General features: G+C 44.0%; 1 protein-coding gene, 1 long non-coding RNA gene and 1 pseudogene across 3 annotated transcripts in view; 2 read left to right on the top strand and 1 right to left on the bottom strand.

The window, feature by feature from the left end:
- Positions 1-601: 601 nt before the first annotated feature.
- On the bottom strand, positions 602-3,515 carry LOC118670664. Of its 2 annotated transcripts, none has more exons than XR_004972423.1 (3): positions 3,078-3,515; positions 2,077-2,290; positions 602-1,159 (listed from the first exon to the last, which is right to left on the bottom strand). It is a non-coding gene; the product is annotated as an uncharacterized LOC118670664 (long non-coding RNA). The 2 variants fall into 2 exon arrangements; XR_004972422.1 differs by having other exon boundaries at positions 3,117-3,510.
- NIPAL2 (NIPA like domain containing 2) overlaps positions 2,663-23,883 on the top strand; it is a 66,993-nt gene continuing 45,772 nt past the window's right edge. The window contains exons 1-2 of the mRNA XM_036337839.1: positions 2,663-2,890; positions 21,074-21,142. Coding sequence (XP_036193732.1) covers positions 2,780-2,890; positions 21,074-21,142 — 180 coding nt within the window. The 5' untranslated portion in view covers positions 2,663-2,779. The remainder of the gene's footprint in view (positions 2,891-21,073; positions 21,143-23,883) is intronic.
- LOC118670662 lies at positions 2,819-23,879 on the top strand (annotated as a pseudogene).

Raw genomic sequence — 23,883 nt, 5'->3', positions numbered from 1 at the left:
AAAAATGTTTTTAAGAGGTGATCCCAGGCAAGGCAGGCGAAATGTTCTCTAAGTTCACCATGAAGTCCAGTTTCGAATGATGTGGCACCAGAATGGAATTCTTTGAATTAACTGAGGGAGTCAGAGCTCCACCTTTTCAGCGCTGAGGACAGGATGTGATCAAAGGCCTTGGTATCCTGCAAAGTGAACAGCTTATGCCCTGAAGACACCCCAGCAAGAGGCAGAGGCCATCACAAAGTCCTGAACAGCCTCCAGCTCCGCCTACACCGCTGGGACCGAAATAGCTCACAGCGCACTGTGCTGCCTCCTTGTGAACCGTGTGGGAAGGAACGCCGGTCACGAATTCTTTGTCCCAGCCACCCCCGCTCGCTGGGACAGCCGTGGCAACTGCAGTGGCACCTTGGAATGTGCAGAACCGCTCGTCACAGGCTACACACATCACACCTATTCTGCACCAAGTCATGTCTTTCTCTAACATTAGAGGTTTTAAAACAAATACCAAAAAATCTGAAAAGGATTTTTTCAATTAAACAATGAAATGGGAATGAGCTGAGTGTAGCAGAGGATGGGGGCCAGATCATAAAGGGTCTCATAAGCCGGCTTAAGAAGTGTGAACTTTATTGCGTCAGTGGGAAGGTTTGGAAGCATTTTAAACAGAAAAGTAACATGACCCATTTATTATTTGCTTGTTAGAGGCTGTATGAATCGTTGCAATCTGGCTCGTAGGATATACTGAAGACTGGTTGTGCCAGGCTCTGCTGGGGTTGCCTGCCCACCGCCTCCTGGTTCTTCCTTGCCAGCTGAACATGCCCACATCACTTTCCCAGCCTCCCGTGCAGGTAAAGCATACATCCGTGACCCCGTCCTGGCTCATGGGACCTGAGAGGGAAGGCGGCCGGGAGGATTCTGAAAAGGGTTTTCCTGTCTAATAAAAAGATGCATCAGGAGAAATGCCCACCTCCTTTCTAAATGTGGTCATGTTTGCATTTGATGCCTGGAGCTGCCACCATGGAAAGGGACAAGGCCAATCCCTCAGGGATGGCAGAGCAGGAAGATGGAAATGATGACCTCATAGAGCCATAAATAGCCACATTCCCCTGGAGATAACAGGTGCTTGTTGTTGAAGCCACTTTTATTTGAATATTCGGTTCCTTGGATCCTAAAGCATTTCAACGGAAAGAACCATGAATAAAAACACCACAAATTTGTGTGGTGTATAAAACATATTAAAAAGAGACACTCCCAGATATTTATCCTCCTATATAATAAAAACCTAATATGCTAAGTGTCTGACCGTTCATTCAACTGTTTGACCAGTCGTTATGACATGCTCTGATCACCAGGGGGCAGATGTTCCGACCGGTAGGTTAGCTTGCTGCTGGGGTCCAGCGGGTCAGGACTGGGCGAGACTGGCCGGACACACCCTGGAGCCCTCCCGCGGTCCCTCCCTGGCCCCAATCAGTAGTGCAGGAGTGGGGTACCCCAGCCTGGCTTGCGCCCTCTTGCAATCCGGGACCCCTCAGGGGATGGCGGAGAGCCGGTTTCAGCCCGATCCCCGTGCGCCAGGCTGAGGGACTCCACTGATGCACAAATCTGTGGACCAGGCCTCTAGTTTGAAATAAATAAGCCTCTTAAAATTGGAATTATCTACCATATTAACTGCTCACTGAACATTTTGGATGCTCAAGCAAGAAACCATACAACTTCTGAGACGACATGTCTTGTTCTTTTCTCTATCTGAAATTATTATTCCACATTTTCTTCTCTCATTTGCACATTTCCCCTAAAAATCACTGGAAACGCCCTCTTCTCTTGAAGGTCTCTCTTTCAGGAAGTCATGGCAGTCAACGCACATTGTATGAGAAGAATCTCAGCTTGGTGTAAACAACAAAAGATTTGCAAGTTCCAGCGTTTGGTGCAACGATATAGAATCACAAAATTCTACAGGTGAGAGAAACCTTGCAGAGAGAAGCCTTTGCAGTAACACACACAGGCTGAATACAGGTAAACCCAGAACATCTGGTTAGGGCTCCTTAAGACCATTAACAGCAACAATCTCCCAGCCTGAACTCTTACGTCAGCTGCAGGCAACTCCTCAGCAAGTCCTCCTGGTTCCCTGTGAAGGAAGCCCCATCGGGTTCCAGGCACAGGTTGGGGTCCCCCTCGCTCCCACTGGGGGTCCTCTCCTTCATTGCAGGAAGCCTCTATCCAGGGCTGGCGCTGAGATTTCACCCATCCAACCTTCATCCTCGGGCTGCTTACAGTAGTTGGGGAACTCGCGACTTTTCCACTTGCAAACAATTTAAAAGTACAAGTGAGACAGACGCACTACTGAGCGATAGGGAGCTGGAACTGCCAGGTGGGACTGGCGAAGGCAGCTGCTTTGGTCAGCCTGTGTCTCTCCCTCCCCGCCCCCCTCTCCCCCCCATTCACCCCGCAAGCAAACACTGGCTCAGCGCCACCAGCAGGGCCGGGCGGGCCTTTGGCGAGGGTCTCGTCGCCGCCCTGACAGGTGCGGACCCCCTGGCCCGCGCGGTGACCAGCCGGGGGGAGCGGCCCGCGAGGATGCGGGGCGGGCGGGGATCCCCGCGGGCACCGGCGCGGGAGGGGGGAGGCGGGGCGGGCGGGGCGGCAGCGCACCTGCGGGGCGGGCGGGGCGGGCGGGGCGGCAGCCAGGTGGCCGGGAGCACCCGCCCGGCCGGCGGCAGCAGGAAGCGGAGGCAGCGCGGCCTCGCGGAGCAGCCCCGGGAGGCGGGAGCCCGGGCCGGAGCGAGACCCGATGGCAGGCCCCGGGGGCGCCGCCCTGGACGAGCTGTCCCGGAACTTCACGTACGGGGCGCTGGGCGCCGGCAACGGCTCCCTGTCGGGCGCCTGGTACCGCAGGAACCAGGTAAGGGCCGCCGCCCGGTGCGCACCCGCGCGGGCCCCTCCTCGGCGCCCCCCCGCCAGCTCGCAGTCCACGTGGACCCGCCGCCCCGATGTTTGCACACGCTGACGTCACTGCCCTCGAGTGGGAGAGCGGGCGGGGGCGGGGTACCCCCGGCTTCCATCCCTGGGCACCAGTCACCCCCAGTCACCGGCGGGGGCGGGGGGGCGCGCAGATCCGCGGCTCTGACCTGCGCACGTCATTCCTGGGCCGCTGGGTCCAGAACAGTCCGCCGCTCCTCCCGGAAGGGTTCTTGGGGCGCGGGGTGAATCCTCCTCCACCCGTACCCCCCAGGATCGTGTCACAGTTAACGACAGGGACAGCCCCTGCTCAGAAGCATGAGGGCCCCCGCGCAGGCGCCCCGCGTGTGCGTTCCCAGAGCCTGTGCCGCTCCCCGTGTCCGCGCGCAGCACCGTGCCCTGGGGGGCACTTGCCTGGCTCCCCGCTTCTTTCTCACCGGCCCTTTAGCAGCACTGCCAGCCCGAACAACACCCGTTTACGCTGCAGATAAACATTTAACAACAGCCACGGGCTTGGAGCTGCCCTGTACCTTGGGGCTCGGTTTAAGGTCAGGAAAAGGGCTCCGCGGGCCCTGCACTGGCCGCGTTTATCCTCTTTCTAGTAAGTGATCGGAGAGGGTGCATGGCAGGCTTCCGTGTTACTTTGTTCCGGTTCTTTAACAAATCCGTGGGCCCTTTTATTTTACCACAATATAGTCACAAAATATTTGTTGCTGCTGGTCTAAAAAGCAGGGTTTTTTAAAACCAATAAGCAAATGTCTAGGATCCTTTTATTCGTAAAAAGCGTTTTGAATGTCGGCTTCTTGAAATGTTGAAATGTCATTTTCAAAAATCTAACACAAGATTATTTATGTAAAGACAAAGTAAGCATGTGCACCGTAGCTTTCCACAGAGGGGAGAGCGTGGCTTTAAGTCTTACCGCAAAATATACTCAAACAGGAAAAATGTGGGGCCCCAGCGCCTCCTGATTACTGTGTGTAACCTATTCCCTGTCGTCTTCCTTCTCACAGGAGCTAGAAAATGGCTTTCTGTGGGGAGTTCTTTGAGCATATGTTATATTATGCGAAAGCTAGTAGATGTTATGAGTGTGTTATAGAGTGCTTATGTGAGAAGCAGTCCCAGTAAGAGTTTAGGAATGGCTTTTTCTCTTTTGGTAAAGGAATTGGAGTGTTAAGTACCTGTGAGCTACCATGGCATCATCCAAAACAGGAGACACCATTGTTTTCACAGTGGAAACGGCTGTCGTCATTAGTTTTCCTTTATTTAATGTTTCCTGGAATTCAAGACTGTCTTGGCTTTCTGACGCCTGACTACAGATGACCATGTGACATAAATGTGAGATTTGGTTTGCAACTCTTGACTTGCCTTTGACGATATATTTATACAGGTTAGAAAGGCTATATCCAAAGTATGCTAATTGAAATGACTCAGCTGACATTTAAACGATAGCTAGTTTGAGGTAAGACCATATCCCATTATTGTGCAAATTTAGGCTGTCTTATAAGACTGTCATAGTTTACCCTTTCAGTAATTGCATTTGTTTTTAAGCAAAAGTAAAAATTGATTTCTTTATTCATTTGGCCAACATTTTATTGAATGCCTCTAGTGCTGGCCAGGCCAATAAAAGTAAAATGGAGTTTAATTTTTCTTTTCTTTCTTTCTTTCTTTTTTTTTGACCTGACTAAAAATAGAAGGCTGAAAATGAGGGTGGCTGAAGAAAAACAAAATATGAAATAAAACTTTAGGACTCCCACACTCAAAATTAGCCTTGGTTACTGGAAAGCCAGCGTTTAATCAGTTTTATCACAACTTAAATATTTGGACAGTGCCTGTTGACTGATAGCCCCGCTGTCTGCGTCTCTCCAGTGATAACCATCAGATCTGATTGATTAACCTCACTCTTAGAAAAAGACCAACTCCCCTGAAACAATTTTCTGTAAGAGATGAATAGTTAACAGTGGCCTCCTAGAATCAGTGTTGTCTCAGGGGATGATTTGAGTACTTAAAGGAGGAAACCTCAAAGCAAGCAGAAAGTAGTAGTAGGGTAAAAAGTAGTTGTGGGGAAGATGTTTTGAGGAGCCAGGGAAGTGAGGCCTGGCTATAAAGCAGCCGTGGGCAAACTACGGCCCGCTGGCCGGATCCTGCCAGTTTGAAATGAATAAAACTAAAAAAAAAACAAAAACCGTACCCTTTTACGTAATGATGTTTACTTTGAATTTATATTAGTTCACACAAACACTCCATCCATGCTTTTGTTCCGGCCCTCCGGTCCAGTTTAAGAACCCATTGTGGCCCTCGAGTCAAAAAGTTTGCCCACCCCTGCTATAAAGTGTGGATGCAGTAGAGTTCTACAAAGATATTTTATTTATGTCTGAGCCACAAGTTTTCAGTATAAAAGGACAATGTTTCTAAAATGGTTATTGCGCTCCCTGCTTTGTACAAAGCACTGTAAGGATATTCAGCATACAGTAGTCTCCCTCCGTCCTGTGGGGCTATGTTCCAGGACCCCCAGTGAATGCCTCAAACCACAGATAGTACCGAATCCTTGATATACGATGTTTTTTCCTATACATACATGCCTGTGATAAAGTTTAATTTATAAACTAAACACAGTCAGAGATAAACAGTAGCATAGCAGAATAGAACAATTGTATCAATATACTTTGGCATTAAAAGTTATGTGATTGTGAGCTGAGACCGGTTTGGCTCAGTGGATAGAGCGTCGGCCTGTGGACTTAAGGGTCCCGGGTTCGATTCCGGTCAGGGGCATGTACCTGGGTTGCGGGCATATCCCCAGTGGGAGATGTGCAGGAGGCAGCTGATCGATGATTCTAACTCTCTATCTCTCTCCCTTCCTCTCTGTAAAAAATCAATAAAATATATTTAAAAAAAAGTTATGTGATTGTGGTCACTTTCTCAAAATATCTTACTGTAACTACCCCGTACTTGAAATAAATGGCGTGGTGTCACAGGTTCGGGCAATCCCTTGCTGAAGTCTTCCTACAGCAGTGGTTCTCAACCTTGGCTGCACATTGGAATCACCTGGGAATCTTTTTAAAATCCTGATTTCTGGGCCTCATCCTCCGGAAATTCTGTTTCTTTGTTATGGGGTGAGGCCACAACATTAGTAACAAAGAAAAAGAATTTCCGGAGGATGAGGCCCAGAAATCAGGATTTTAACAAGATTCCCAGGTGATTCCAATGTGCAGCCAAGGTTGAGAACCACTGTTCTAGCAACACTTGGCCCTCTTTCCCACGTGGTAACTATGAGCTGGAGTTGACAGTTTAGAACAGCTGTGCTCCCCACGTAAGCCTCCATCTTTGCTCTCATCCTATTGGCCCTGTAGGCAGTTTGCAGCCAGTGTTAGAGACCGTTGTCTATTCTTCGCTGTTGACTGGCTGAGTGTTCTTGGGCAAGTCACTCTGAGCTTCACTTTCTTTCCCTGTAAAACTAGGTTTGAAATAGTTCTCCAGGCCCCAAATGCTAAACCACCCTAGCCGGTTTGGCTCAGTGGGTAGAGCATCAGCCTGCGGACTGCAGTGTCCTGGGTTTGATTCTGGTCAAGGGCACATGCCTCAGTTGCAGGCTTGATCCCCAGACCTGGTCAGGGTGCATGCAGGAGGCAACCAGTCGATGTGTCGCTCTCATCCTTGATGTCTCTCTCTCTCCCTCTCCCTTCCTCTCTGAAATCAATAAAAATATATTTTAAAAACTAAAATAAAAAATTAATGCCAAATCAGCAAGGTTTTAGAGCGGATAGAAGAATGTGGGAAATAATGTGAAGGAGTGTTGCTACTGGTTCTTTAAGTTTATGCATAGCATATTGCTAAATATATAAATTCACAGGAACATTGTCAAAAGGTTCATGCCGCATAGGGTGAATGGAAATTCAGAATTTTTGATGTCCTGTATTTGAACTTTTGATTTTCAATGACTTGAATTGTTAAAGTCAACATGTTTCAAGGAAAACTGATACAACTTGGCAGGGAAGAGGCAGAGCAAAGAGACTGACATTTGCTATGCATTTACTGTGTGACCCTTTATAGCCATTATCTCATTGGAGCTCCCAACAACTCGTAAGGTATATATTATCCTCACTGCTCATGTCGGGAAACTTGTGTTAAATAACTTGCCTCAAGTTCTTACAGCAAGTAGGTTTAACTGCAAAGCTATTTTTATTCCATGCCTGAAGGCCATTGCTTAGAAACTACAGCTTGAAAAGAATGTGGTGGTGAGAGTAAATGGGGGAGGCGGGGAGTGAATATGGCTTTTCACAATGTTCTAAAAAAAAAAAAAAAAAAAAAATGGCGTTAGTTTCATATCGCCCCTTTATTGATTTTGCTTTCCCTCCATCTATCTCTTTTCTGCTGATAGCTGCATCTTACTGTCTCTTAAAGAAAGAAAAGTGCCAAAACTTACAAATAATTGAAGGGCCAGGTACAGGTTGCTGAACCTCTCCATTTCCTTCCCAAGAAAAATCCCTTTTTTGGTTTTCTTTTAATTTTGATTCTTTTTTTTTTTTTTGCCTTCCTGATGTCTGTAGCGTGCACATCCCCTTTACCCAATATTCTGTGAGATATGTGTATAAGGCAGAAAGAAGAGGGAAGAAAGAAACGGATTACCTCAAAGCAACTCTGTCAGAGCTTTTGTAATAATAATGAGAACCCCGTGGTTCTTGTTAGAGGAATGGAGTTTTAATGCGCGTGTGGGGTTTGGCAGACCAGGTGTTCGCATTTAAATCGACCTGCTATCCTCTTTATGGCTTGGTTCATATGAACTAGAATGAATATTGGCATTGATGCAATCAGAAAAATTGAGGCTAGGGGCAGCTTTGCCAGTTCATGGGTTTACAAGACTCAGTTTCCTCATAAATCATGTTTACAAGAAAAACAAAGGGAGAGAATGAATGGAGAGAGAACCTGTAGATTAAAATGGACCGAACCGACCCATTTGTAATTTTTTGAGGTACCGCCATACCGCTTTCCACGGTGGCTGCAGCAATCTGCATTCCCACCAGCAGTGCACGAGGGTTCTCTTAGTGATTCCACTTCTGGAATCCGTAGAAATCTGAAGCGCTAATTTGAAAGGATATACCCACCCCTACGTTCATTGCGGATTATTTACACTAGCCAAGATTTGGAAGCAGCCCAAGTGCCCATCAGTAAATGAGTGGTTAAAAAAGTTGTACATTTACAAATTGGACTACTACTCAGCCATAAAAAAAGAGGACATTTTGCCTTTCATGATTGCATGAGTGAGAGTATTATAATACCTGGAGAGTATTATGCTAAGTGAAGTAAGCCAGTCAGAGAAAGACAAGTACCATATGATTTCACTTATATGTGGAATCTAATGAACAAAATAAACTAACAAAATAGGAACGGACTCACAGATACAGAGAACAGACTGACAGCTGTCAGAAGGGTGTGGGTTGGGGGGCTGGCTGATAAAAGGGAAAGGATTAAGCAACAAACAAACACTTCATAGACAGAAAACTGTGTGGTGAATAACCAGAGGGGAAGTGGGGTAGGAAGAGGTAGGAGAAGTAAAGAAGGGATAAATGGTGATGGAAGGAAACTTGACTTTTGGTGGTGAACACACAATACAACATACAGATGATGTAGTATAGAATTGTACCCCTGAGACCTATATAATTTTATTAACCAATGTCACCCCAATAAATTCAATTTAAAAATAATAACTAAATAAATAAAAATATATTAAAAAAATAAAACAAATGAACTAAAATAGACCTAACAGTTCAATCAGAAAAAAAGACAACCTTCAATTGCAGTATTTCGGGATGCAGACTTGGGTGATAGAACTATAAGGACAAGCAATGGAGCGATGGCTATAAAGTCAGGCCAGTGGTTCCTTTAAGGAAGGGGGAGGATGTGATGAGATGGGGCCAAGGGAGGGCCTTGGAGGGATGCCCAATTCCTGTTTCTTGATCTGGATAGTGTTATAAGGGTGTTTGCCTTATAACAATTCCTCTATATCATTCTCCTTGCAGTTGTCTGTATCTATTCTACAATAATGTTAGCCTTGCTATGACTGTTCAGCTCACATGTTTTATCCAGATCGTGTGGGAAATGCTATGCCGTATTTATTTTATTTGCTTATGAGAATTATTTAAATAATTTCTGTTTTAAATGTTGGCGATGGTTCAAATTGGCATTTGAGAGCTTACCATGGCAAGGATGACATTCCCCCGAGATATCCTTTTTGTTCTTGCCTTCTGCAGTTTTAAAAGCTCAGTCTTTGTACTGAGTGTGTTAGCGAGTTTCTTCATTTCCCCTACTTGTAGCTTTCTCTACTGAAATTACAATGATAGTAACATTACGTACCTATAGAGATGGTGTCGGAATAAAATAAGAGGATGCATGTCAAATACTTAGCGAAGTGCTATGCACACAGAGAGCACTCAGTGAGCACTAGCGACTAGTAATAGAATGCAGTCCACCTAGATTATAAGAAATGTCATAAAATGTGTAGTACTTCTAATAATTAGTAATTGGTCTTAGCTCATTACAAGTGGACATAAGAGAAAATGTATCAGTTATTTGATGAGATGTTGCTTTCTTGAATCTAATATCACTGCTTTCTCTATCCCTCATAACCTTTCTCACTCCCTTTGATATTTGCCTCCCCTTCACTCTTCAGATGTATTCACATTCCAGAACACTTCCTAATTAATTTTCTAATTGGAAAACGTGTCTTGAAATACTAAAGCAAGGGTTCTCCACTTGCCTTTTACTGCCGGGAGCCGGTCCATGCTTGCTGTTTCAAGGGACCTGGCATATATAGCATACTGTTCTTAATATGTTTGCTCACCTTCTTGGCACTATGTGTTTTAACCAAGGTCTCTGAGAAAGGTTGTTTCCCCAGGTAGGGATTTTCCCCTGAAGTTAGGGAGGGAATAAAACCTCTTAACTAGTGCCAGGTGGGTAATTAATCACTTTAACTACGAACCATCATGCTTAAGCTACATAATCTTTACTCCCTGGAATGGAGATAAGAAACGCCCTAACCTTTGTAATAGAGATTGATAGGATTGAATCAACTGGTATAAATACAGATGTAATAAGACAGCAGAACACAGAACTTAGGAGAACCAAGAGAGACAGAACCTAGGCACAGACCCTACACAGAACGTTCTCTAGAGACAGAAGAACTTCGCTGGAGAGAACATGGCAAAAGTTCCTGGACTGAACCTGACTACAGAAATGGGCAAGAGAACCTGACTAGAACCTGGTGACTGAACCTGGCTGGAGAACCTGGACAGAACCTGGCTGGAGAACCTAGCGAGGGAACATGGCTACAGAACCTGGCTGGAGAACCTGGAGAACCTAGCGAGGGAACATGGACACAGAACCTGGCTGGAGATCCTAAGCAGAACCTCTCTGGAGATCCAGACCAGAACTTGGCTGGAGATCATGGCTAGAGATCCTGGCTAGGCTGCTGATCAACTGAACACTGTCTCCGTGTCCTTCCTTCTTCGCCGACTCCGTCCACACCTTTGGGGACCCCTGGACCTGCTGGGGCTGGACCCCGGCATCTGGCGCCCGAACAGGGACCCCTAGATAAGCCCCACTCTCGGGATGGATAGGACTCCACCGTAGGAAGAGGGTGGATAGTCTTCGCCGACTCCGTCCACAACTTTGGGAACCCCTGGAACAGGATTCCCTTAGGTAAGCCCCCCCATTGAGAACCCCCACACTCGGGACGGATAGGACTCCACCAGGGTACTGCAGACCCCCCTATAGAGGATAAGTAGGGTAAGAAGGTGGATAGTACAGAACTTAGATTGAGAAGATGTGCCATACTGAGTCCAAAGAAAGAAGACTCTGTATTGATTCTTAGATTGAGAAGATGTGCCATACTGAGTCCAAAGAAAGAAGACTCTGTATTGATCTTTAGATTAAGAAGATGTGCCATACTGAGTCTAAAGAAATAAGACTCTGTATTGATCTTTTAACACATATGCTTGCTAGCAGAGGAATTAAGGTTACTCCCAGTCAGACAGAATGTTTTATACAAGAAGTATGTCCATGCTTTTCTGAGGAAGGAAAGGTAAATGTAAAGGCATGGGAGGAGGTGGGCCCAAGGAGCCTTATCCTTAACCCCACTGCAGCCTTTCCACCCCGGGAAAGTGCAGGATTGGCAAGCTCTCCCTGGGGTGATAGATCAGGACTCAGGTAATAGCGGAAAGCGCCAATCCTACTCTTAAAATGGATACAAGAGAGCATTTCAGGTTTTTCTTTTTAATGCCTGCTTTTAAAAAATAAAAAAGGGGGAATTTGCCGGGAGCCGGTCCATGCTTGCTGTTTCAAGGGACCTGGCATATATAGCATACTGTTCTTAATATGTTTGCTCACCTTCTTGGCACTATGTGTTTTAACCAAGGTCTCTGAGAAAGGTTGTTTCCCCAGGTAGGGATTTTCCCCTGAAGTTAGGGAGGGAATAAAACCTCTTAACTAGTGCCAGGTGGGTAATTAATCACTTTAACTACGAACAATCATGCTTAAGCTACATAATCTTTACTCCCTGGAATGGAGATAAGAAACGCCCTAACCTTTGTAATAGAGATTGATAGGATTGAATCAACTGGTATAAATACAGATGTAATAAGACAGCAAGAGTCAGAACTTAGAATACAGAGCTTAGAACACAGAACTAAGAAGACAGAACCTACACAGAACCTACAGACAGAAGAACTTCGCTGGAGAGAACATGGCAAAAGATCCTGGACTGAACCTGACTACAGAAATGGGCAAGAGAACCTGACTAGAACCTGGTGACTGAACCTGGCTGGAGAACCTAGCAAGAGAACATGGACACAGAACCTGGCTGGAGATCTGAAGCAGAACTTCGCTGGAGATCCAGACCAGAACTTGGCTGGAGATCCTGGCTGGAGATCCTGGCTAGGCTGCTGATCAACTGAACACTGTCTCCGTGTCCTTCCTTCTTCGCCGACTCCGTCTACACCTTTGGGGACCCCTGGACCTGCTGGGGTTGGACCCCGGCATTTTACCACTTTCCAGGCCTCTGGGTTGGGGATATGAGAACAGCTGACAGATATTTGGGTGGCAGTAGTGGGATCACATCTTCAGACACCAACTGTAGTTCAGCCCACCAGTACCACCAGCACCCCTAGCCTGGGAAGGTTCATACAGTGTTAGTATTAAGACTTTGATGCCATTTATTTTAGCTTGGGTGTTTTTTTTCCTGAAAGTCCAACATTCCTCTATTCAGTTTATACCTTTTTTGTTTGTTTTGTTTTTGTTAATCCTCACCTGAGGATATTTTTTTCCATTGCTTTTTCAGAGAGAGAAAGGAAGGGAAGGAGAAAGAGAGAGACAGAGAGAGAGACAGAGAGAGAGATCTATGTGAGAGAGAGACATCAATTGGTTGCCTCCTACAAACACTCTGACTAGGCCAGGGAATGAGCCTGCCACCCAGGTATGTGTCCTTGACTGAAAGGGAAACCGCAACCCTTTGGTGCACAGGCCAGTGCTCTACCACTGAGCCACACCGGCCAGGGCCAGTTTATACCTTTTATAACCCGCCCCCACCACCCCTGTGTTCCGTCCGACAGACTTAAATTTTACCCAGTCTATCCTGAGTCATGAGAGTGTCATAATTGCCTGGGGACTGGCAGCTAACACTCCACTGCCCCTCCACGTAACTCTCACCATGTGCACACCTGTGAGGCGTTTGCCTCACCTTGTCACATCCCTGGAACTTTGGTCACTCCCAGCACGGCTGACATATGGTTAGTTATGCACTCCGCACCTCACTGACGATTGTGTTTGTCCTGGCATGACTCCTCAGAGACCCGCCCTGGCCTTGGCAGGCCGTAAAGAGCTCTGCCTAAAATGAACGTCCTGCTGCCTGCAGACACACTGGTGTCTTAAATCACCTACTCTGCACCTCACAAATTGTTTCTTCTTTCCATAACTTGGACCACCGGCCTTCCTTCTTTAGCTTGCAGTGGGAGTCCATCTTTCTTCTGGCCTTTGTACTTGGCTTCCCTATCAAGAATGCTTTGTAAGTTAAGAGGCTTAATTTGCAAGTCACAGAAAACCTAACATTTAACATTAACTGGCTTAAATAATCAAAGAGATTCATCCATTTGGATGACATAAAAGGCCAGAAGAAATACGGGTTCACATAAGCCTTGATTCAGAGGCTTTAACAGTTTCTCATTCTCCTCCTCAACCTTTGTTCCTCGGGGCTATGGATCCCATGTTTAGGAGGCTTGTTGCTCTACCCTACATTTTCCAGAAGAGAAAGCTCAACTTTCTCAACCTACTTGGGCTTTAGCCTGACTAAACGAGGTTAGGTCCACGTCCTTTCCTGTACCAGTCACCACGGCTAGACTTACCTAGACTTACTGGGCTTGGTGTCCCAAAGAACACGGGAACCCTTGGGAAGGGCTGATGAAAGGGTCCTGTAACCAAAAGAAAGAGATACCACGTGGCCCTAATGCAGAGCCCACCAGTGGGCTTCATTCCTCCCGTGGATGAATGTCTTCTCGGGCAACTCTCAGGTGAACACCCCTCCCAACTCACCTGTGACCTTCCCCCCGTATCCTGTCTCACAGGAGCAACCCCTGAAATGCAGCTCTGGGTTTAGCCCTCCTTGTCCTTGTGAGGGGACGCGAGCCATAATCTCCTTCAAAACGTATAGGATCAAGTTCTAAAACATTTTTGCTAACATCATCTCTAAGCAGTGACTTATAAAAGAACTTCTAGAAAGGCCTGTCTTTCCTACTGATGTCCAAGTCAAAGGGATTCGGCTGGCAAAGGCAGTGTCCCTGGCTCAGTCCCTGTCTTGCCTCTACCTGACTAGCAATTTTTCACCGTCAACAACCACCTCTGTAGTAGGCAGGAATCTCCTAAGAGGTAGTGGATTTAGGAAAAAAGGGATGGTATGTGAGGGCAATGCTGTATCGAGTCCTAGGAGCCATTTAGCGTTGCCAATATCTCATTGAAGTTCAAGGAGAACCCTGTGAATTCTGGGGGGTTCTTTATTACTTTAGGCCAGCAGTTCTCAACCTGTGGGTCGCGACCCCTTTGGGGGTTGAACGACGCTTTCACAGGGGTCACCTTAGACCATCGGAAAACACATACATAATTACATATTGTTTTTGTGATTAATCACTATGCTTTAATTATGTTCAATTTGTAACAGTGAAATTGGGGGTCACCACAACATGAGGAACTGTATTAAGGGGTCGCGGTTTAGGAAGATTGAGAACCACTGCTTTAGGCTCTGGACTTGCAGAGCTCTGAATGTTCCAGGGCTGTTTGGAAGATAGATGCACTGTGTTCCCTTTTGTCACAGCCCACATTAAGCTACATCAGCTCATTTACAATAAGGACCTGAATGCAACCAACATTCCACTCGATACAAATCATAAGCAGAGAGAGCCCTTCTCCACAGAGCAGTGTTGGGAAGTGATGTCAAAGAAATCAGAACACATGGACTGTGTCCTCAAAATGTAGCTACATAATGTGGGAGAGAGAGAAAGAGAGAGAGGGGTGGGGGAGGGGGGAAGAATGCTTTAGAAATACTTGAAAAACAACAATTGAAGGACTGGCGTGAAGCTGCCCTCTTATCCGACCTGATGGACGCCTTATGGTAAGCTTCCAGGACTGACATGGTCATACAGTTATGTAATTGTAAGTTAGAGAGCCAAAGAAGAGGACGAAATATTGGCATTTACCTTTGGATATGGCAGCCCGAGTCACAGCAGCAGAGAAGCGTGTGGTTCTCTGTGACCACACTTGTAGACCATTTTATTATTCTTGTGAAAGACACATGCAGATCCACATCACAATCGCCACTCCTAAGTTCTTTGGGTGTCATATGTAGCTTGGCCTTGGAGTGTGTTGGGATGTGGCTGCTGGATCAGTAGGATGTGAGACTTTAGCCAGGAAAGGGGGGCTTGGGGAGAGGAGGTATCATCTTGGCTATAAAGACTGGCCCTTTAGAGGCAACGCAGAGCCCAAGTAACAATGTCCAAGAGGTGCAGGCAACTTGAACTGGATCCCGGCCTTGCTGTCAGAAAGATCTGGTCTGGTGGGCGGGGAGGGCCACGGGAGCCTGGCAGAGGTCTATCAGTGAGTGGCAATGCCATGGTCCCTCCCCCAGACTGAGGCAGAAGCTCTCCCAGCGGCTGGGACCTGACACGGATAATAGCGTTCAGTCTCCAGGGGGATGGATCTGGCAAAATATAGCCAGAGATCAAGGTAGGCATTGCTTTCAAGGGGGACACGTGCTGCAGAAACCCAGACAGGTGTGGGCAAAGACTGGTAACTAAGCCAGCTCACAAGTTTCCAGCTTTAGGGTAGGAAGCCTCTTCCAAACCCCGGGCTGGCCCTGCAGAAGGCAGTCTGCCATCTGCTTCTTTGGAAACAAAAGCTTACAGATTTTTAAAATTATTATGATGACTATGTTCTTACAAAATGTGAAAGTTAGTTGGAACTCATAGTTGTAGTAGGTACTCAATAACTATTCCTTGACTAGACGGATGGGTGGGTGGGTGGATGGATAGATGGATGAACAGATGAATATTGATCTGAATGCAAACAACAGTGTTCAGAATGTCTGTCCTTGTTACAAAGATCCTCTTTCCATTATATGGGATTGATTTGTTTTGTAATAGAACCAAGTTTAAGACTTCCTTAACTGATATCTCACCTTTCTTGACTATTGTTGCTCTCCTTTTAACAAAGTGTTAAAAGCCCCCAAAGGATGTGTTATTAAAGGTATTACTTTTCCCATAAATTTGTTCTGAAACAAAATTTCTCGAGAGCAAAACCCTAATGGCTTCTTAGAAAGCTCGGTAAGGCTTCTCCTCAGTGGAGTTCAGTTTTTAAAAATAATGAATGTACAATTATGTAAGTAAATGTGTTCCAGAGTAAAAGAAAAAAAAATCTAATAGTTCTTAATTGTATTGGAAGGCAATATGTTGGGCTTTTTTTTACCTAGATTTTAAGGTTTATAAAAAAACGGCATGGAACAATAGCATCAATATGCTGTGTTATGTAACCCTGGCCTTCTTTGCTGGCTTTAAATCACCAGATTTGGATTCAGTGTCATGAGACAGTCTCAGGAGAGAAAGGCAATAACCTTACTGTTGTCTGTGTTTATGGATTTGTGTGTGTGTGGGGGGGGGGGGCGGTATGTGTGTGTTTAACTCAGGCACAGACAACAGTACATATTGTGATTACCAAAGGGAAAGGAAGTTGAAGAGGGTGAAGACGGGGGGAATAAATGGTGATGGAAGGAGACTTGACTTGGGGTGATGGACACATAATACAACATACAGATGATGTATTATAGAGTGGTGCACCTAAAACCGACACAATTTTATTCACTAATGTCACCCCAATAAATTAAGTAAAATTAAAATAAAGGAGCCAACCACAAGAAGGACAATGAAAAAACAACAAAACAACCAACAAAAACAACAACAGAAAGAGAACAACATCAAGGAGAAAAATGCCTTAGCACTTGACTGCAAAGTGGGAAGACACAACTGTCAGAAGTATTAAAATCTTGCATCTATGAAAAGGTTTGAAAACTATTTCACACGGGCACCGTCATAGGAATTCATAGATGGATGCTGCGTTGAGCATCTCAAAGGAAAGGGCTAGATTCCAGCCTCCTGAGTATCTCCAGAGGAATGTTTTATGGCACGAACTCCAGAGTCTGCAGGCAGAACAGGGGGCTAGCTGTTCCCTGTGCTGGGAATGCTCTCCCCTCCTCTTCCCGTAGTGGCTTCTTCCTGGTGCTCCTATCTGAGCGACATGCTGTCTTCACAGACGCCTTCTTGCACCCTCTATGACATTACTGTATGCTCGTCTTCCAGTTTTTACTCGATGTATTTTCTTGTTCATTTGTTGCTGATCTGTCTCCAAGGAAAGTAAACTGCTTGAGAGCAGCGTCTGTCAAACTTGTTCTCTGCCGTATCCCCATAGTTGGAACTCATAGTTGTAGTAGGTACTCAATAACTATTCCTTGACTAGACGGATGGGTGGGTGGGTGGATGCATAGATGGATGAACAGATGAATTACTTTACATAAGTAAATAATTAAAAACGAAAGGCAACAACCTTGCAGCATACAATAAGCAAGATAAATTAAAAATCTGTTTGCCTGGCCAGTGTTGCTCAGTGGTTGAGCAGTTGGCCTATGAACCAGGAGATCAGGAGGACATGGTTCGATTCCTAGTCAGGGCACATGCTCGGGCTGCGGGCTCAATCCCCACTGGGAGCCTGCAGCAGACAGCCAGTCAATGATTCTCTCTCATCAATTGATGTTTTTTTTATCTCTCCCTATTCCTCTCTGAAATCAATAAAAATATATATACATATATATTTTAAATCTGTTCCTGACTGAAATTTTTTCTATTTTTTCACATATGGGATTTTAGTTTTAACTCAGCTTGGGTTAGTGTTGCAGACAACTTAATTACATACAAGGGCAAGGAGATTAGTGGTAAGGATAGTCCAAACCATTCAGTAATCTGAAAAGCATTGCGTATTTCAGGTTGTCCTGCTATGAATGTGAATATTGTTACTTCATGGCCCTGGTGTAATTAACTCTCTTCACTGCCCTTACCTACTTCTTCTCTGAACTCCGGAAGTGGTCTCCTGCTTCCTGGAATTGGTCTTCCTGCTCCCTGTTCTTGCTCCCTGCCAGTCCATCCTCCACACTGCAGCCAGGAAGAGACTGAAGTACAGATAGCTACTAGTACGTTTGTAGCATTTTAGTTCTCAGGGCAAAAAACAAAGCTGTAAATGTTTTGTGTTTTCAAAATTATTTTTTATAACAACTTTCTTAAAATATAATTCACATCCCCTACAATTCCTCGTTTAAAGTGTCCAATTCACTGGTTTTAGTATATTGTGCAGCCATCACCACAGTCATTTTAGAACATTTTCATCACCTCCGAAGGAAACCCTCCACCCTTTAGCTTAAACCCCACGCCTCCCATCCTTCCCAACCCTAGGCAACCACAAATCTGTTTTCTGTCTCTATAGATGTGCCTGTTCTGGGCCTTCCAGACAAATGGAATCATAGGCTATGTGCTCTTTGCGACTAGACTTTCCTTCACTTGGCATAAACTTCTCAAGGCTTACCTAGGTCATAGCATACATCCGTGCTTCCTTCCGTTCTGTTGCTGAACGATATTCATTGTATGAATGCACTACATTTTGCTTGCTCGTTAGGTGATGGACGCTTGAGTCATTTCCACTTGGGGCTATTATGAATAATGCCGCTATGAATGCTTGTTGTACAGGTTTTTGTGTGGACATGTGTTTTCATTTCTCTGGGATATGTACCTAGGAGTGGAATTGCTGAGTCAAATGGAAACTTAACTTTTTGAGGAACTGCCAGACTGTTTCCAGAGTGCTTTTACATTTTATGTTTCCATCAGCAGTGTGAGGGGGCTCTGCTTTATCTACGTTCTCGCGAACACTAGTTATTATCTGGCTTTTTATGTTAGCCATCTTACTCGGTGACGAGCTGGTATATCACTGTGGTCTTGATTTGCATTCTCTGATAGCTGAGGATCTCGAACATCTTTTCATGTGCTTATTAGGCGTTTGTCTTCTTTAGAGAAATGTTTATTCAGACCCTTTGCTCACTTTTGTTTGGGTTGTCTTTTTAGTATTGAATTGTAAGAGTTCTTTATATGTTCTAGATGCGAGTCCCTTATTAGATATATGATTTACAGATATTTTCTACTCTTTTATGGGTTGTCTTTTCACTTTCTTGATAGTGGTTTTTGAAATCAAATAGTTTTCAATATTGATGAGGTCCAAATATTTTCCCGTTTGTTGCTTATATTTCTGATGTTTTACCAGTAAGACTCCATGGCCAGGTCCATAGTCATGAAGATTTACTCCTATGTTTTCTCCTGAGATTTTTGTAGTTTGGGCTCTTACATTTAGGTCTTTTGAGTTAATTTTTAGTTAATTTTGAGTTAATTTTTGTACATGGTGTGAGGTCAGCAGCTGTATCATTTTACATCCCCAGCAGCAAAGCACAGGGTTCCAATTTCTCCACACCCTTCCCAACACTCATTATTTTCCTTTTTTTTTAGACATCCTCATGGGTGTGAAGTGATAGCTCATTGTGGTTTTGATCAGCATTTCTCTAATGATTAGTATTGTTGAGCATCTTTTTATGTGCCGGTGGGCCATTTGTATATTGTCTTAGGAAAAATAGCTGCTCAATTCCTTTGCCCATTTTTATTTTCTTTCTTTCTTTCTTTCTTTCTTTCTTTCTTTCTTTCTTTCTTTCTTTCTTTCTTTCTTTATTTATTTTAAATATATTTTATTGATTTTTCACAGAGAGGAAGGGAGAGAGATAGAGAGTCAGAAACATCGATGAGAGAGAAACATCGACCAGCTGCCTCCTGCACATCTCCTACTGGAGATGTGCCTGCAACCCAGGTACATGCCCTTGACCGGAATCGAACCCGGGACCCTTCAGTCCGCAGGCCGACGCTCTATCCACTGAGCCAAACCGGTTTCGGCCCTTTGCCCATTTTTAAATTGGAGTGTTTATTTTGTTGTTGAGTTATAGGAGTTCTTTATATATTCTGGATATCAATCTTTATCAGATATGTGAGTTGTCAGTATTTTCTCACGTAGGTGGGTTGCCTCTTCATTCTGTTAAGAGTGTCCTTTGAGGCATAAAAGATTTTAATCTTGACGAAGTCCAATTTATCTGTTTTTTTTTCTTTTGTTGCCGTGCTTTTGGTGTCATATCCAAGAAATTATTGCCAAATGCTGCTACCAATTTCTAAACCCTTGCCCTGGTGGCATTTAAACTACTCAGTGAATTGTTTAAGGAATTTTGAAGTTATTTCTATTTATCATCTTACGTTTGTAATTATGGGAGATTTTCATTCAATCCTAAACTTCATCTGAGTCTTTATTTTCCTGATTGCTGCCAAATGCATTTAACTGGAAATCAAAAGCATGGAAATAGCACATTGTCTTATGATACAATTGTTCCCCATGAGGAATAGCGATCAAAATTATTGCCAACTGCCTTTATTAGGAAAAGAAAATTCTTAACTGATTAAAGACTAGGGATATTGTATATCAACTATTCAATGGGTTTTTAACTTTTTTGCTTCCTTTTTTTTTTTTAATACTGAATTTCACTTCGGCTCATATAAACTTCTAACACTTCAAAGACATTTTGCATTCTGAAAAGGGTTCCTTGTGGTTGTAACGTTCATTTGAAATTCAAATAACTCCTTGGAATTTGAAGCAAGCTGGAAGTTATGCACTATAGAAGAAGAGGGGGGAAATCCCTTAAATCATTGCTAATTTATCATGCTAGAAGATATTCTACCTTTGTATTTAGAGAGGAGCTGCTAATGCATCTTTTGAAGTCATCAAATAATAGATGCACTATCTATAGTAAACATCTTGGGCAATGTGAAAGAAATAATTTTTTAACCTATATAGTTCTTGTTTTAAACCACTATACATATGTCCAAGCAAGTTTTGTCCAAGCCCCTAATTTTGTAGAGTAGATGATATCAAAGACCCAATAGAAGCCTAAGACATGGTTCTCTTTCCTCAGAGTTCGCCATCTATTTATAGAGCCTGATGATACACATGACAATATAAAAGGACTAAGGCAGGGATCCTCAGACTTTTTAAACAGGGGGCCAGTTCACTGTCCCTCAGACCGTTGGAGGGCCGGACTATAGTTTAAAAAAAAACTATGAACAAATTCCTATGCACACTGCACGTATCTTATTTTGAAGTAAAAAAACAAAACGGGAACAAATACAATATTTGTATTTGCATGTGGCCCGCGGGCTGTAGTTTGAGGACCCCTGGACTAAGGGATGCTCACTGTTTGGAGTCTGAGAAAGTAAAGATGGGCTACTAATCCTAATAAAGTCATTATTCATGTTTCAAACAACCCTCCCAAATGGATGCCAAGCAAATATTTGCTGAATGAACAAATGAATGAATGTATCAACCTAAAATGTTTTGCTGTTTGGGGTGTTTGTTTTTTAGTAAATATTGTACAAGTGCTATTTAGCGCACCATTTAAATAAAACATTTTCTTTTTCAGTTTCACCTTTTTGGAGTTTTGCTGGCTGTTTTAGGAAACTTGGTAATCAGCATTTCCCTAAATATTCAGGTAAGAAGAGCTTACTTTTCTAATTCTGAATTTTTCTAGCACATGACGATTTTAATGGGCCGTGGACACTTTTGCCTTCTTGGGCTTTTCCTTCATTAAAAATATAAAAATTATATTTTATGACCTTGCCAACATAAAGAGAAATATAATCCAACTGGATTACAGTCATGTTTTCTCTTCTTCTGATTTTAAAAGAAATTAAATAAATGTTTTTGTGGTCCTCTTGATAGTATTATATACCGTAGGCAAGGTGTGTAGGTGGCTTATGAGTTTGTACCCCATTTAAAAAGGTACTCATAGCCTTGGCATAAGCTAAGATTTTCTTTAATGTTCCATGTTTTCTTCTAGTACTTTTATTGTTTTCTTTAAAAAAAATTTTAAGTAATCTAGAATTGTACATACTTTGCAATAAGGAAGTTCAGTTATCATAAAATCAATAAGGAAATAGGGCTTTATTCAATGGCCAGTTTTTCAGGAATTTATATGTTTAAAATACAAAGAAATACTCAAGCCAGATATAAGTAAGACTCTCCCAACCTAACCCTCTGCTCCCAAAGCATTCTACCATGGTGTATTCATGGCGATAGCTACTTTGACTCATAAATTTGAATCTCTTTTTAAAAGGTTTTTCTTTATTAATTTATTAACTTCATTTCAATTATGTTTATTTTGGCATCTGGACTTTTCGATATTCTGAAATCAGTGTTTTGGAGCAAAGGCTTTACCACCAGAACACAGGTGTCATGAAAATCACCACTAAATCAAAACCAAAATGGGAAAGGAAAAGACTTATATCAACATCATGGTCATTGGACATGTAGATTGCGGCAAGTCTACCACCGCTGGCCATCTGATCAGGTGTGATGGGACTGACAGAAGAACCATCAAAAATTTGAGAAGGAGGCTGTTGAGATGGGGAAGGGCTCCTTCAAGTATGCCTGGGTCTTGGAGAAGCTGAAAGCTGGAACATGAACATGGTATCGCTACTGATATCTCCCTGTGGAAATTCGAGAATAGTATGTATTATGGCACACAGAGACTTCATCAAAAACATGATTACAGGCACATCTAAGGCTAACTGTACTGTCCTGACTGTTGCCCCTGGTGTAAGTGAATTTGAAGCAGGCATCTCCAAGAACGGGCAGACCTCTGAGCATATTCTCTTGGGTGTGAACCAACTAATTGTTGATGTTAACAAAAAGGATTCCACTAAGCCGCCCTGTAGCCAGAAGAGATATGAGAAAATTATTAAAGAAATTGGCACCTACATTAAGAGAATTGGCTACAACCCTGACACAGTAGCATTTGTGCCAATTTCTGGTCGGAATGGTGACAACATGCTGGAGCCAAGTGCTAACATAACATGCCTTGATTCAAGGGATGGAAGGTCACCCGTAAAGCTGGCTATGCCAGTGGAACCACGCTGCGTGAAGCTCCGGATTGGATCCTGCCACCAACTGGCCCAACTGACAAGCCCTGGAGTCTGCCCCTGCAGGATGTCTACAAAATTGGTGGTATTGGTACTGTCCCCGGGGGCCGAGTGGAGACTGGTGTTCTCAAATCCAGCATCATGGCCACCTGTGCTCCAGGCAGTGTTACAACTGGAGCAAGGTCTGTTGCGATGCACCATGAAGCTTAGAATGAAGCTCTTCCTGAAGACAGTGAGGGCTTCAGTGTCAAGAACGTGTCTGTCAAAGATGCCACTGTGGCTGGTGGCACAGAGATGACCCACCAGTGGAAGCAGCTGGCTTCACAGCTCAGGTGATGATCCTGAACCATCCAGGCCAGATCAGTGCTGTCCATGCCCTGGCCCTGGATGGTCACACAGCTCACATGGCTTGCCCATTTTCTGAGCTGAAGGAGAAGATTGATTGTCATTCTGGGGAAAAGCTAGGAGACGGCCCTAAGTTTTTGAAATTTGGTGACGCTGCCATCGTCAGTATGGCTCCTGGCAAGCCCGTGTGTGTGGAGAGCTTCTCGAACTATCCTCGTTTGGGCCATTTTGCTGTTCGTGACATGAGACGGACAGTTGCTGTCGGTGTCATCAAAGCAGTGGACAAGAAGGCAGCTGGAGTTGGCAAAGCCACCAAGTCTGCCCAGAGAGCTCAGAAGCTAAATGCATGTCATCCCCATACCTGCCACCCCCTTCTTAATCAGACAGTCTCGAAACTGTTTATCTCCATTGGCCGTTTAGGTTTAATAGTAAAAGACCGGTGAACAATTCATGCCTCGTAAAACCTTCAGAAGGAAAGGAGAATGTGTTATGGGCCATTTGGATTTTTTTTGTATGTGTGGCAATTTTTAAATTATTTGTTTTTAAAATCAGTATTTTTTAATGGGAAAAACTAGCTTGACCCAAAATCTGTCACAGAATTTTGAGACCCATTAAAACTAAGTTTAATGAGAACAAAAAATAATAAAAAGTGTTTTGGTGGAGGACCAAAAAGTCACTTAACTCCTTCCCATACACCTCAACTTTTGATAGTATTGATACTTATTTTACAGAGCTGTTATGGGAATGAAGCAACATTCATATGTGGGAAGACCCTGGGAACTCTAAAATGCTACGTCAGTGTGAATCACTTCTGCTGCTCATATGCTGGACACAAACACAGAAACATAATCATTGCTCTACAGTGATCTGGCAGATAAATGTTAAAGCCACGATGCAAATTTATAGGGCCAACATTTTTAAAACAAGTTTTAAATATCTTCTTATTTACATTCTGTGATTTACTTCT

This window comes from Myotis myotis, unplaced genomic scaffold (assembly GCF_014108235.1).
Source record: "Myotis myotis isolate mMyoMyo1 unplaced genomic scaffold, mMyoMyo1.p scaffold_m19_p_16, whole genome shotgun sequence".
Lineage (NCBI taxonomy): Eukaryota > Metazoa > Chordata > Mammalia > Chiroptera > Vespertilionidae > Myotis > Myotis myotis.
Note: the sequence above shows the minus strand (reverse complement) of the source record. Positions and strands in the feature narration are given on the sequence as shown.